The sequence below is a fragment of the Rhinolophus sinicus genome, chromosome 13 (genome assembly GCF_057876585.1).
Source record: "Rhinolophus sinicus isolate RSI-liver-muscle chromosome 13, RSI-T2T, whole genome shotgun sequence".
Lineage (NCBI taxonomy): Eukaryota > Metazoa > Chordata > Mammalia > Chiroptera > Rhinolophidae > Rhinolophus > Rhinolophus sinicus.
This window is the reverse complement of record NC_142513.1, coordinates 10,232,388-10,246,646: the sequence shown is the minus strand read 5'-3', so window position 1 is coordinate 10,246,646 and position 14,259 is coordinate 10,232,388. Positions and strand designations below refer to the sequence as shown.

Here is a 14,259-nt window from a genome sequence, read left to right as displayed (position 1 = left end):
GCGCTTACTATGTGCTGGGCATAGTTCCAAGCACTGGGGGAACTTCTCAACAAAGCAGATACTTCCCCTGCTAGTATTCCAGTGAAAATAAGACTAGAGAACATTTACCATGTGCTCACCAGGCACAAGGCACTGGGCCTTATGCTTCACCAATAGGTAAATTCATCCTCACAGCCCCAGAGTAAGCATGGGCAACTATCTCCCTATCGCAGACGGAGAAGCTGGCACAGACGGCCAGAAGACTGGCCCAAGACTCAGAGCTACTGCTTTTCAGAGCTCTTCATGCCCTCTCCTTGGAGAAGCAGAATCCCAAGGATCCCGGGCCCTGCTGTGTCGGGAGCTGCATGACTGCCACCCCGAGTATCTACCCCTGGCACAGAGGAGGGCTCAGGGCTGCGGCAGCTGGGAGATGCCAGGCGCCACACTGCTCACACTCAGGCCTTTGTCCTCCAAGTCAGTACTGCCCACAAGCTGCCCTGGTGATGTCAGCTCTGGGCAGAGAGAGGGCAGCCCGGGGGTGGGGGAGGGCTTTCCAGAAGCCCCCAGGACTTGGCCGGAGAAGGGCCTCTCTCTTTGTCCAGGATCAAGGAGTTTTCACAAGACTGTCACAGCCACCAACTACACTTCTCCCACACACCCTAGGCTGTTGTTCCACTTTATTTGCCTTTAAAAAGGAAGCATGCACACATACGTACAGAGCTACCATTCACTATTCTATTAAGATTATACTCCAGGCACTATGGGAAGGACTTTTGAGAATGATCCCTTTAAACCCTCCTAATTCACAGAATTGATTCAGGTGAGGTGTCACCTTACTCTCCTTCCCAGCCTCCTAATGGCAGGATGCTCGTGTGGCCCCGGGTCCTCCTTTCCGTCCTTGCTCGTTCCCTGGCTGACCTCATCTAGGCCATCCCTTTAACACCATCCTGTCTACTGAAAACGTGCAGATTTATATGTCCAGACCGCCCCCCCCCCCTTCCCTAAACTCCAGACTCAGATCTCTGATGCCCAAATCCCCACCTGGATGTCTAACAGGCATCTTGGACCTCACACATCCAAAATGGCGTTTGTTTGTTTTTTATTTACCTCTCATACCTGCTCCTACCCCACCTTCACCATCACAGGAAACTGCAACTCCATTCTTCCAATTGTTTGGGCCCGAAACCCCGGAGTCATCTTGGAATCCTCTCATTCAGTTATACCCCAAAGCCAACCACCCTGCAAATTGTGTCAGCTGCACCCTCAAACTCGATGAGTCCAACCACCTCTTGCACCACCACTGCCCCGTCGTCCTCCCCATCATCATCGCCTGCCTGGACTGTTGTAGCAGCCCTGTCAGGGGTGAATAGCGTCCCCCCAAAATGCCAGGCCCACTCAGAATCTCAGAATATGACCCTAGTTGGAAATAGGGTCCTTGCAGATATAATTAGTTAAATTACAACGAGGTTATACTAGGTTAGGGTGAGCCTTATATCACCTGACTCATGTCCTTGTAAGAAGAGCAGAGGACCAGAGAAGGAGGCCATGTGAAGACGGAGGCAGAGATTGGAGTTATGCTTCCACAAGCTAAAGCAGGATCCACCCCTAGAGCCTTCAGAGGGAGCAGAGCCCGGCCAACACCTTGCTTTCAGCCTTCTGGCCTCCAGAACGGTGAGAGAATCAATTCTGTTGTTTTAAATCACCCAGTTTGTGGTCATTGTTACCGCAGCCCCAGGACACTTATACCAGCCCCCACCCCGGTCTCCCTGTCAGGGTAGAAGCTTCTACCCTCAGCCTGCCAAGGGAAGTGTTCCAAAATGCAAATCAGTTCACGTCATTCCTCCGCCCAAAACTCTCCCAGTGCTTCCCGTCCTACTCAGACTAAAACGGAATATTCTGTGAAAAGTGCTGCCACATGCTCCAACGTGGACAGATCTCACAGGCATTATGTGGAGCAAAAGAAGCCAGACACAAAAGCATCCTGCATGATTTCCATTTGTGAAAAATTCTAGAACTGGCGAAACTAACCTTTGGTGAGAGAAATCAGCACAGAGGTTACCTCTGGATGCCCAGAAGGACATGACTGGGGAAAGGCACAAGGAAACGTCTGCAGTGATGGAAATGTTCTAAACTTTGACCTTGGTGGTGGTTCCATGGGTGGATAAATATGTAAATATTCATCGTGCTTGAGTACATTCACTGCATGAATGCTAGGCTGCAATATAAAAGCTTTGTAAAAGTCTCAGATCCTTTCTACTGGCTAAATGCGTCTTCATTACCTGGCTTCTCAAGCTTTCTGACCGCATTTCCTTCCCCTTTTCCTCTTATAGTCTCCATTCCAGCCACGCTGTCCTTCTTGCTATTCCTAACACACTCCTACCTCAGGGCCTTTGCACTTACAGTTCCTCTGGCTGGAATGCTTTCCCTCCAGAAACCCCTTGCCTCTCTCTTTATCCAGGTCTCTGCTTAAATGTCACCTAAGACACTGTCTTTCCAAAGACCAATCTAAACTAGCAACCACCACTCTAACTCCCTCAAAACATCCTGTCACCCTTAACTTACTTTATTTCCTGCAGAGAACATAAAGCCAATGATATACCATGTAAGTCTCTCCTACTTGAATAGCCACTCCATGAGAGCAGGGACTTTTCTTGCCTCGGCCACTGTTGTAGCCCCATACTTAGAATGACCTTACCACACGGTCAGTGCTCAATAAGCTGCTGCTGAATGACTAAATGACCCCTATTTTACAGACATGAAAACTGAAGCACAGAAGATTGAAATTCCCACCCCATCTTTCAGCTAGTGCACAGCACACCATGCAAAGCCAGGTTCTGTCTGTTCCCAACGCCTTAATACCTCATGATAGATATGCAACGGCTCTTCTGCAAGTGACCAAAAGCTGGGAGGTGCCAGCAAGGAGGAAGGCAGATGGCATCTGTGCTGGCACCCCACACATCCTCCCCCCTGCCCAAGCTGGCCCAGCCCAGCTGCTGCTGGGAAAATGGCAATTTGGCCTACCAGGAAGACGGCAGGAGAGAGAGGAAGGAAAAGCAGAAAAATTGAGGCCCTTCCCTTCCCACACCCCTGAAAACACCTTCCTGCTTCCTGAGACACAGCTGAGCCCCAGGGGACACCTCCAGAGGGTGGGGGTCTTAGCCAGCGAGCCCAAACACAAGAGCCCTTGTTGAAAGTCAACAAGTTGAATGCAGAAGCATGGATGCATGTGTGGTCTTGCACTACCGCGTGTCACCGCAAATAAGACTGGGTCTTATAATAATTTTTGCTCCAAAAAACGCATTAGGGTTTATGTTCAGGCAATGTCATCCTGAAAAACCATGCTAGGGCTTATTTTCCAGTTAGGTCTTATTTTCAGGGAAACACGGTATGCATTTTGAATCAAAATTCTAGAAATTCTTTGTTGGAGACTATGCATTACAGAGAAGTATAATCAAGAATTTTATTATATAGTTTAGCTCTCTGGGCACATGGTTAACACTCCTTATGCTATGTCAGTTAACTGTTCTTTTGTGTGAATTCTGTCTGTGCTGTCGGGAAATAAAACAGTATTATGGTGTTGGGGTTGGGGTGGGGGTGGGGGGCAACCTATGACGAAATGAGCAGGGGATTTAAAGTTGAAAGACCAGGATTCAAACCCATGAGAAGCTCAATCACTTTTCAAGTATATACTCTTATTAGAAAGTCACTTGGTATTTTGCAGTCATCAAAATCACCGGTGACAAAGGCTATGAGGTGTCCCCTAACTTATTCTTCTTCCATAGCAACAGGATTTTCAAGTGGGCACATGGCTGCTCAGAATAAAGGCTACATTTCCCAGCCTCCCTTGCAGCTAGGTGTTGGCATGTGACTAAGTTCTGGCCAATGGGATGTGAGTAGAAGAAATGTGTGCAACTTGCTGTTGTGCCTTTAAAAGGAGAAGGGCAACCCCTCCTCCCCACCCCGTTCCTACATCCCTTCCCCGGCATGTGGAAGTGGTAAAAGGTGTCTTAGACCACATCAATGAGGACACACTCTAGGGCCTTGGCCCCTGACACTGGAGCCCCTATACTCGCCTCAGACTGTCTACATCCACATTGTTAACAAAAGAGAGAGAGAAGTGCCTACCTTGTCTAAACCACTGTTATTTGCGATGTCTGCAGACAATGGATATTTAACTCATATACAACAGACAGTAGCTGGTAAAGCTCCAACAAGATCACAAATGAGAACCTGTTTTATAACACAAGTGAAGTTCTCTGTAATTGTAGGGAAGACCATCTATTGTTTTGCCTGACCAACAACCATTCCCAACTCAATCCACAAGTGCAAACCAACTGCCCTATAAGGATCCATCCCATCCTTAGGGCCTGCGGTATGGGTGGAGTTAACCCCACCCTCCAGCTCCAGAAGTGACCAATCAGAGCCCCCAACCAATCCCTCTATCTACAGCAACTGGTTCAGGAATAAGGTCATGAGCCAATGAGCATCAGGCCCAGGATTTTTGCCTTACTGTTGGGAAAGAGGGTCTCTCTTTAACCTGGAGTAGCTCAGCTCTGAGCAGCATAAGAGTGGGACTGCTGGAGGCCACAATGTCACCACTTAGGGAGAACTTGAATGGAAATGGAGCCAAGGCAAAGAAAAACAGAGCCAAGGGACACATTCCTGATGACGACGTCATTTGAACACCCAGATTCTGCTTTGCCTGAAGTCCTTTCAGGTCTTAAACTTCCCAGGAAAATAAACAAGTAAATTCTTTTTTCTGTTTGTTTTTTTTGTTTTGTTTTGTTTTTCTTAAGCCAATTTTAATTGGATTTTCTTTTACTTATAATTAAATAATTTGAATACAGGTATTACTACTATTGCTACCACTCTTATTAGGATCATTGCTTTAGACCATGAATTGCGAAACTTGGCCCTAGTGCCAAATCCAGCCCTCAGCCGGTTTTTATAAATTAAGGTTTATTGGAACACTGCCATGCTCATTCCTTTACATATTACTTATGGCTGTTTTTGTGCTATAACAGCAGAGTTGAGTCCTTGTGACAGGGACTATATGACACAAAGGCAAAAGTATTCACTACCTGGCCCTTTACAGAAAACGTTCGGCAATCACTGCTTGACAGAGATCCCTCTAGCTGAGGAAAGGCTCAGGGGGCATGGGTCAGCGTGAAGTGTCACCAGGAAGCTCTGTTGAGCCTAGGGATTCGCAAGACTGACGCAAACAGAAGGGAGAGGCGGGGTGAAGGTAAACTTACCAAAAGGAAGGCGCGCACAGTGGGGATCTTGTTCAGCTCCACAAGCAACCGCAGGGCCTTCTCGTGGTTGCTGCAATATTCCTCGTATACGCAGAACTTGTCCTTCTGCAAGACAAGGACAGAGCCTGAGTTCGGTCATGGCAGGCAGGCAAGCAGACGCTCTGAGATGTGCTGACGGCCAGGCCAGCAGGCTGGGGAGGAAAGGACTGCCCCAGACCCTGAGAGACTACACAGCAGGAAGGATTTCAGGTAAAATGGCTCCCACTAGCTGCAGACCTCTCAGCCTCCACTTTTGCCCCAGTTCTGTCCCCAGCAGCCTGAGTAACCTTTCAGGAAGCAGCATGGCTCAGGGTCAGGTGTACAGACGCAAGCCAAGGGGTCTGGGCTTAAACCCTGGCTCAGCATTTCCAGCTGTGAACTTGGGCGAGTTAGCTGACCTCTCTGTGCTTCGGTTGCCTCGTCTGTAAGCTAGAGTTAATAATAGTCCCTAACTCATGGGGTTGTTATGAAGATTAAAGGAGTTAAAATGTGAGGGTTCAGCATTCAGTAAGTGCTCAATAAATGTCCAACTTTACTATTAAAACACAAGTGAGACTATGTCATACCTCTGCTTAAATCCCTCCAACGATATTCTATTACACGACCTTAGGTATAAAATCCAACACTTTATTAAGACCATCAAGGGCCAGATAATGTGGCCCTGCCTTTCTCTGATCTCATCTCACTGGCCTTCTATCTGCTCCTTGAATTTGCCAAGTCTGTTCCTACCTCAGGGCCTTTGCACTTATCATTCGCTCTACCTGGAACTCTCTTCCCCCAGGTCTGGCTACTTCCCACCATTAGAGTCTCAACTCAAATGCCACCTCCTCAAATGACACCTGGACTACCCTAGCTAAAGTAGCCTCCCAGGTGCTCTACCAACCACCCACCTGTCTTCATTCTCTTTATAGTGTTCTCACAATCTGGAATTGTCTGAATTGTTTATCAGCTGTCTTCCCAGTTGGCAATCAGCTCTCTGAAGGCAGTGAATGTGCCCACCTTGTTCACTGAAGTATCCCCAGAACCCAGCACAATCCCTGGCACACAGTAGGCCCTCAATGAACACTTGCCGAATGAATGAACTTTGCACACCTACTACGTGCAATGCCCTATATATCTGAACGAGAAGAGCCTGGATAAGGCTCCAACATTTGAGCAAACAAATAGATCTCTGGTCGCTGCCACACAGCAGTGGTAGTCCTGAGGCTGGAAGGTAGGTCTGTTGACCTCCAGATGCCCCTTTCTAGCCTAGAGGTCACCTGTGGGTCACCAGCTCTGTAACCACCAGTCAGGATTTCCGGGACTGGAAGGGACAGGAGACTTCTTAGCAGGAAGTTCTCCACTGAGCATTCTCTGTTCCAAAAGGCTCACAGAACACCGCCTCCCAACCAGCCAAGGATGTCCTGGGTAAGGCCATTGTGGAGGAAGGGCTGAAGGGCTCCATCCTTGGGCTGGATGATGGGCAGAAGACCCCAAGTAACAAAGGAAGGAAGAGGTGTGCCTGCAAAATAAGCAGCTCATCTTGTTTCTAAACAAGTCCCCAGTCATCCTGCTGAAGGGTGGCTGCAAGAAAGAGGAAACCAAAGAGGAGGGAGAACAAGTTTCAGAATCAATCAGCCGCCCCAACTCACCCAGCTCACGCTGGGGGCTCTGTGTGCACCATCTGAGCAGACGCCATGAGCAGCAAAGTGCTCACAGCCGGAGCCGATGGCCAACACAGAGTGTGCTGAGCACTTAGTACACGCCACACTCTGCTCTCCTAGAAGGAGGGCAAACATTTGCTCCTCACAATAACCTGACATGGGAATGACTGTCTTCAACCCATTCACACATGGCAAAACCAAGGAAAAGTCATGAGCCCAGCATCTGACACCTAGTGAAGTGGCAGAGCCAGGATTCAATCTGTTTAAACTCCCATGCCAATGTCCAGTTCAAGGTCACAGCATGGGGTGGGGTCGGGGGTGGAAGGAAAAAACAGTGGGTACAAACCTCAAGCTACAAATCTACAAACTAAGCACCGAGGGGCATTGCAGCATAAAGAGGAAGTATGCTGTGACTCTAGAACCAGACCACCTGGGTTGGAAACCCAGCTCCACCCTCCCTACATATTGGGGGTGACTTTGGGCAAGCTACTTCACCTCCTTATCTATGTTCCCTCATCTATGAAATGGACATAATAGCAGACCCTCCCACTACTCGGGCTGCTGGAAAGTTAAATAATATATGTAAAATGAATAGAAGAACAGAGCTGGTATACAATGCACATTATGAAACATTTCAAAATACTCTAAAAGTATTATCTACAAGCACAAACACAATCAACAAAAATGAATCAACAGGCAAAAAAACTAAACAAACAATGCCACAATTATCCAAAGTGTACACACATCGGGGACAAACAACCCTGACACATACCAAACAATCTGAAGCATTACAAACACAAGCTACATGCTCCAAACAATACCACCAATATCAGTGCGCACAGAGAAACATGCGCTGAGTCACCAATTGCAATCTCCTCATCTGCTGTCTGCAGCTCCTTGAGACACCGACACACGTGTACTCAAGGGCAGGGAAGGAGGAGAGGGGACCCCAGCACCCTCCACACGGCCCAAGCAGACCTTTTTCTATTTCCGCTTGTCTCTAATGAGTCTAGGGGACCATCGAGGCCAATCGAGAGCGGTAAGGAGAAGTGTGGACTGACTGCAGGGGTTCACCCAGGCACAGAAGAAAACATGTGAGGGAAGCTGCCAGACACATCTGGAAGCAGGGTCTCAGCTGCAGACCATGGTGAGAGGGGCTGCAGAGAAAGGGATGGGATTGTCGTAGGTGACTGGAATTGGCCTGTGCCTGAGGCCTGCCCCTGCAAAGAAGGCCTGCAGGGCTGTCGAGGGAGGGCTGGGCTCTGAATGCAGGCACCTGAATTGACAGCATGTTTACCCAACCATAGGTAAGGACCTCTTGAAAAGAACTGCTCCGCAGCCAAGCGCCTGGGCTTTCCTGGGCCTACAGACCCTACTATCAGTACTGCTCAGAGATAAGACACCAGACCCCCCACGACCACTGTCTGCATCAGCCTTGGAACTGGAAGTGCAGGTTTTGCAGCCAGACCACCCACGTTTATAGCCCAACTCCCCAGGTCACCAGCTCTGTGACCTTGAGCAAAGCACAGAACGGAAAGTGTCAGAGCCTCTGTGACAGTAATGACCTCCTCATCATAACCGTTGTTGTGAGAATGGTCAGGTGAATTCACAGTAAGTACTTAAAACAGTGCATAGTAAGTGCTCATTAAATGCTAGCTATTATTATTGACGAGTTGCTGCTATTAGAACCACCATGATAATTTCAGCAAATTCATTATCCCATTGGTGAATCAGTCTATGACAGGTGGAGCCGTGGATAAGTAGGTTTTGATGTCAACAAAGAGAGACAGGCAGTCAGGACACAGGGAGCTGAGTTGACTTAAAGGTCTGGAGAAGGCCACCAGGGGAAGGCACCAGGTAGATTCTGAGCAATATGATGGGCCTCAAGCCCGGGTGTGTCTTACTTCTCATTGGTGCACTGTCCATCTTCCCCCCCCCACTCCCCTCCCACACACACACACTGTGAGCTCCATGGGGGCAGGGTTGGCAGCTACTGAGGTCACTGCTGTGGTGTCAGTGGGGACGGAAGTCCCTGACAGAGACCAGACATCGTGACTATTTGATGAGTGAAACCAGAAAGCAGAGGGAGGAATTGAGAGGGGCCCGACAGCCCTCAAACCAGCCCTAAGCTCTTTCCAGAAGACCCTGGTTCACTGTAACCACAGCCTCAGCTCTTCATTGGAACAGTTGTTGTTTCATCCACCCAGCCTCCATTTTGTTCCGGTCACAGCCCCCAATTTTTCCCCTGAGAAACCGCCTCTACCCTGTGAGCCCACTGGACCGTCAGTACACCCCACTCCACTCCCAGGTGCCACCGGGGAGTATGTGGCCGAGGCGAAGCCAATCGAATAGTTCTCTGTCCTGGCAACAGTGGCCACGTAACCCAAGCCGTACCAGTGACAGCCCTCAAGGAACTATTACGAGGAGAAGCTCTCTGTGAACTGTTGTCGCTGAGTGGGTCGAGTGTCAAGTGTGAAACACTGAGGGCCACCTCTGCCACCATATTAGACATCTAGCTGCCCCCCCAACCCCGACCCCACAAGAATGAAGCCAACACAGAGGAAGAGCACAGCCCAGAAACACAGAAAGAGCAAGTCCTGAAAATATCATATGGGGTCCTGGATCCAGCTATGCCTGAAGCCAACATTCCTGAACATTCATTTGTATGAGCCATAAAGTCTTTTTGTGTTTAAGCCTATTTGAGTTGGTGTTTTTGTCACTTGCAGTGAAGACCATCCTAATACATGCACAAGCTGAAAAGCGAAAGAACATTTAAAAATGAACCCAAGCCTGGTGAGGTGACAAGGTGTTCTGTCCATCTCCATTTGTACCATGAAGCAGGTGAGCCAGAAAGCAGAGACACATCTGTTTATTCTCACATGTCAACCCCAATTAATGGGTACTGCTGGCTGGAACACTGGTGAGAAGAATTCTGGACCCCCCGGGAGCACCGAGGCAGAATGCTCTGATTGATTAGCGATGTCTGCCACAGATGCAGGAGAGGGCAGTAAGTGATAAGACCATCCTTCACAGCTTTGTCATTCCTCATCCCCTGAGCCTCTGAGCCTTCTCTGACACACTCTGCAATGTCATCCTCTCCTTCAGCCTGTGGGAAGGGCAGGGGACCAAGGCTTGAGGCTTGGAGAAGTTCAATTTAGCAAATGACAACACTCCCTCCTCAGAACCATGCTTAGTTCCATCACTCCCGTGTCCTTTCATTGAGCCCAATCCCAGCTGCGTCTCAGGCCTGAAACTCTGCAAATCTAGAAAAGCTGCTTTTGACAGCTAAGAGTCCAAGTGTTCAATTTCCTCCTAGGGGCCCCACATAGGGCTTTGATTGTTTTGCCAGGAAGAAACAAACAGTTGTGCACACACAGATGTGATGGGTAGGAAACGTGTGGCTGTGGGTCTGGGCTGTAAAGGAGGAGAAGGGGCCAGCTGCCAGCTGGGGACAGCTGGGGGAGAAGGTCTAGTCCCCAGGGAAGACTCAAGGAATGTCAGAGATGGTAGCTGCTGTCCACAGACCCCGGGGGGTGACACTGGCTCCACGCAGACTATCTGCTCCAAGCCACTCACTTCATACTGAGAAAGACTGAGACTCAGCAAAGGGAAGGAAATGGCCATGGGGACATCTCCTCTGGCAGGGAGGGGAGCAGCAGATCCAGGTCTCACTTGTGTAAGGGTTTCCTCAACCTATGCTCACATTGGTACGAAGAATTCCGGGGAGCACACAGGCAGGGAGAGGCGGTTCAAACCTAACTCAGACCACACCACTTCCCTGCAAAAAACCTACAACTCAGAATAAAATCTCTGTTGGATCTGGCCCCAGGACATCCCCGACTCCTTCCATCGCTCATTCTGCTCCAGCGACACAGGGCTCCCCACTTTCCTCCAGTGCATTAGCTTGCTCTCATCCCAGGGCCTCTGCCCTTGCTTCCTCTCTGTCTGGAATGCCCTCCCCCCAGATCACCCCATCTCACCGCCTTACAGAGCCTGTCCTGACCAGGGTTCCCAGACACCAATTCGAACTCTCATTTCAGATAAACAAATAACTTTTTAGTATAAGTATATTCCAAATATGACGTGAAACATACTTATACTAAAAATGTATTTGTTGTTCACCTGAAGTTCAAATTTACTCAGCTGTCCTGGGTGTTTTAATTTGCTAAATCCGGCCACCTGTCCCAGCCAACCTCCAGTGGAGTCACCCCTTCTCACATCTGCATTTGATATTTTTCACAAGCTGCGTCGCCATCTGAAATGACTGCCTCTGTTAACATACTTCCTCTTCGTTTCTCTGGCTTCGTGGTGGCAGGGAGTGAGTCTGTCTTACTTAGGGCAGCAACTTTAGGGCCTAGTACTGTGCCTGGCACACAGTAGGTGCTTAGTATGTACTTCAGGAGACTGTATCATGTAAGATGGTGAAAAACACAAACCCTGGAGCCAAACTACATCAGCTCAAATCCTGGCTCCAACACTTACTGACGGTGTAAGCCTGCGCTATGACTTACCCTCTCTGGCCTCAGTTTCCTCACGCGTAAAGTGGGCATGACAATAGCACCCACTGGTAAAGGCCGAAGAGTTTTAATGAATTCATATACGGGAAGCACTCAGAAGAGGCACAAAGAGAGTGTTCAGTCAGTGCTAGTTTGTGATTGCCTCGGCAGTTAGTAGTTGCGTTGTGGGGTAAGGGGTGAGGGATTCTCCCACTGTCCACCAACAGGAGTGGCACCAACGAGTGGGCCAGTCTGTCAGCCAGGGCCCCGCACTGGGTCTGATGCTGCCCCTTCCTCTTCTGGAGAGTTTGCCGGCAGAGGTCTGTCTGTGCCCAGCTACCACCTCACCACCCGAGGCTGCCTCAGCAGGTAGTGAACAAGCCTGTGCAGGAAGCTGGCCTGGAGCCCCCTCCCTTGGGGTGGGGTGCTGTGGTGAGCCCCTCAGGGCCCATCAGGACAGAGGCACCCAAAGCCCTCAGTGAATCCCACCCCAGGAACTGCCCTGGGCCTGAGGCTTTCACGTACTCCCCGGGACAGCCCACGTCCAGAGACAGGGCAAGGTGGGGGTGCCAAGGCCTGTCCTCTCACTGCAATTCCTGGTGACCTGAAGAGCCACCCAAGCTCCATAGTTCCTCCTGGGTGAGAGCACCTGAGGCCAGGTGGAGACGGTGCAACCTCTCCTTCAGCTGCTCCCAACAGGAAGCAAATTTCAGCTTCCGCAAACCCAATCTATAGCAGCAGCTGCTTATAAAAGGTCTTCAGTGCCATCCTCCGTGAACATGGAGAAAGGAGAGGGCAGGGAGGGACAATTTTAAATTAAAAAGAAGGTTTTAAATTAAAAACACTGAATCACAGCTGATTCAGACAGCTGAGTCCTTTTTCAACTGTTCCATTTACCTCAAGGAGGGTTCTCAGCTAGGTGTGATATGACCGAATAGTAGTCTAACTCCGTTAATCTTCGTTTTGATCAAACCAAGGGAAGGCCTCAGGCTCAGAAACTCAGGTGGGTAAGAGTTTCTAGACAGAATGTGGTAACAGAGTTGGGTTTTTATTGCATTTTTTTTACCGTTACCTTCTATCTATAGCAAGTGATACTCAATTTTCCATTTCCAATGATGATGCAAATTTCCCTTTGTAAATGAGTTTATTTAAGGTTATTTTTTTCAAGTGAATCGGTTTTTTAAAAGATTAAACCAGTAATAATACAAGGGATAACCAGATATAGCAAAATTGCAAACTGTGTGAATCAATGAAGTCCGGTTTAACCATTAGTGGGGTTCAAATCCCAGTTCTTCCACCCATACGGTCATGACCTTGGGTTTAACCGTTCACTCAGTTTGCTTGCCTGTGGAGTAAGCTTAGGGCTTGATGCAGGGACAGAGCAGTGAACATGACAAAGTCCCCACCTTCGTGTTGCTGATATTCTAGGGTGGACAGACAATAAACAAAGAAAATATCCAATATGTCCGAGGGTAATAGGAGCCACTGAGAATAATAGAAGGGGAGGAGGCAAGGAAGGGCCTGGAGCATTTCAACTTGGAACAGGGTGGGATGAAAGGGCTCATGGAGAGGGAGGCATTTCCATAAAGATTTCAAGGCAGGGAGAAAGGAAGTCGCAGGGATGTCTGAGGGAAATGGCCCAGGCAGAGGGAACAGCACACTCAAAGGCCTGAGGTGGGCATGGGCTTCCGGTATTCCAGAACAGTGAGGAGGCCAGTGAGGCCGCAGTGGTGGGAGTGAGGTCCCAAGAACTGGCAGGGCCTGGCAGGGTCTAATAAATCACCACGTGCCCCACACAGCCCCAGGAGGTGCCAGAGAGGGCTGGGTCCCAAGAACAAATATGTACATACAGTGTTTGCCCGAAAATAAGACCCAACTGGAAAATAAGCCCTAGCATGATTTTAATGCATCTTTTGGAGCAAAAATTAATGTAAGACCCAGTCTTATTGCAAAAATTAATATAAGACCTGGTCTTTTTTCAGGGAAACACAGTAGTACCACTGACAAACACTGACTGAGCACTTACTGATATGCTGGGTGCTACTACTATTATTAATTCTCTCAAAAACCCTAGAGAGTAGGTTTCCCTACTTCCATTTTACAGATGAGGAAACTGAGGCACAGCTGGGTGAGACCATTCTCCCAGCATCACAGAGCTGGGAAACAGCAGAGCCAGGAGACAAAGTCAGGTAGCTGGGCTCTAAAAAACGATCTCGTGAGACCAGACAGAATGTGTGGGTTCTCAGGACGGCCCCAGGCAGGCCCCAGCCCTGAATGCCTTCTCACAAAGGCCTGAACTTCCACCACCTGGTGCCTCAGGATTCTGACAGTAAGCAGTGCCCTCATCAGTGCCCAACGTGATTGAGGCTACGTAAGGAGGGTCCCGGGCAGTGCAGAAGGAGAGGATATGGAGAAGAGGTTGCCTCCTGGGCACCAAACTCCTCACCCTCTTTCCTCCAGTCTTTCCCTGCGTTCTGAACATTTTAGGAATCCTGTAGAGAGAGTGGGGAGAGCCCAAGTGGCATTCAGGCTCCAGAGACCCTCACTGACCAGTGAGTTAAACCGTCTTACACCTCTGTGGCTCAGGCAGGGAAATCAGGGGGCCCAGGGGGACTCATTAGCAAGTAGATACTGCACCTTCAGGATTCCTTCCCTCACTTTGGCTAAAGTACGAACTACTCAGCTCTTAGATGTCATCACTGCATGGCCAGCCCCAATAATGCCATCTCCTCCTGAAAGCCTCCTCTGGTGCCCTGGCTGAAATAACACCACTGGCTGACACTCACACAGCATCGGCTTGGTGCCGGGCCAGACCTAAGTGCTTCACTCATGGTTCACTCATTTCAT

At 49.2% G+C, this 14,259-nt stretch overlaps 1 protein-coding gene across 1 annotated transcript in view; it reads right to left on the bottom strand.

The window, feature by feature from the left end:
* PREX1 (phosphatidylinositol-3,4,5-trisphosphate dependent Rac exchange factor 1) overlaps positions 1-14,259 on the bottom strand; it is a 178,627-nt gene that overhangs the window by 90,701 nt on the left and 73,667 nt on the right. The window contains exon 4 of the mRNA XM_088789076.1: positions 5,235-5,339. Within this exon, the coding sequence (XP_088645202.1) occupies positions 5,235-5,339 (105 nt within the window). The remainder of the gene's footprint in view (positions 1-5,234; positions 5,340-14,259) is intronic.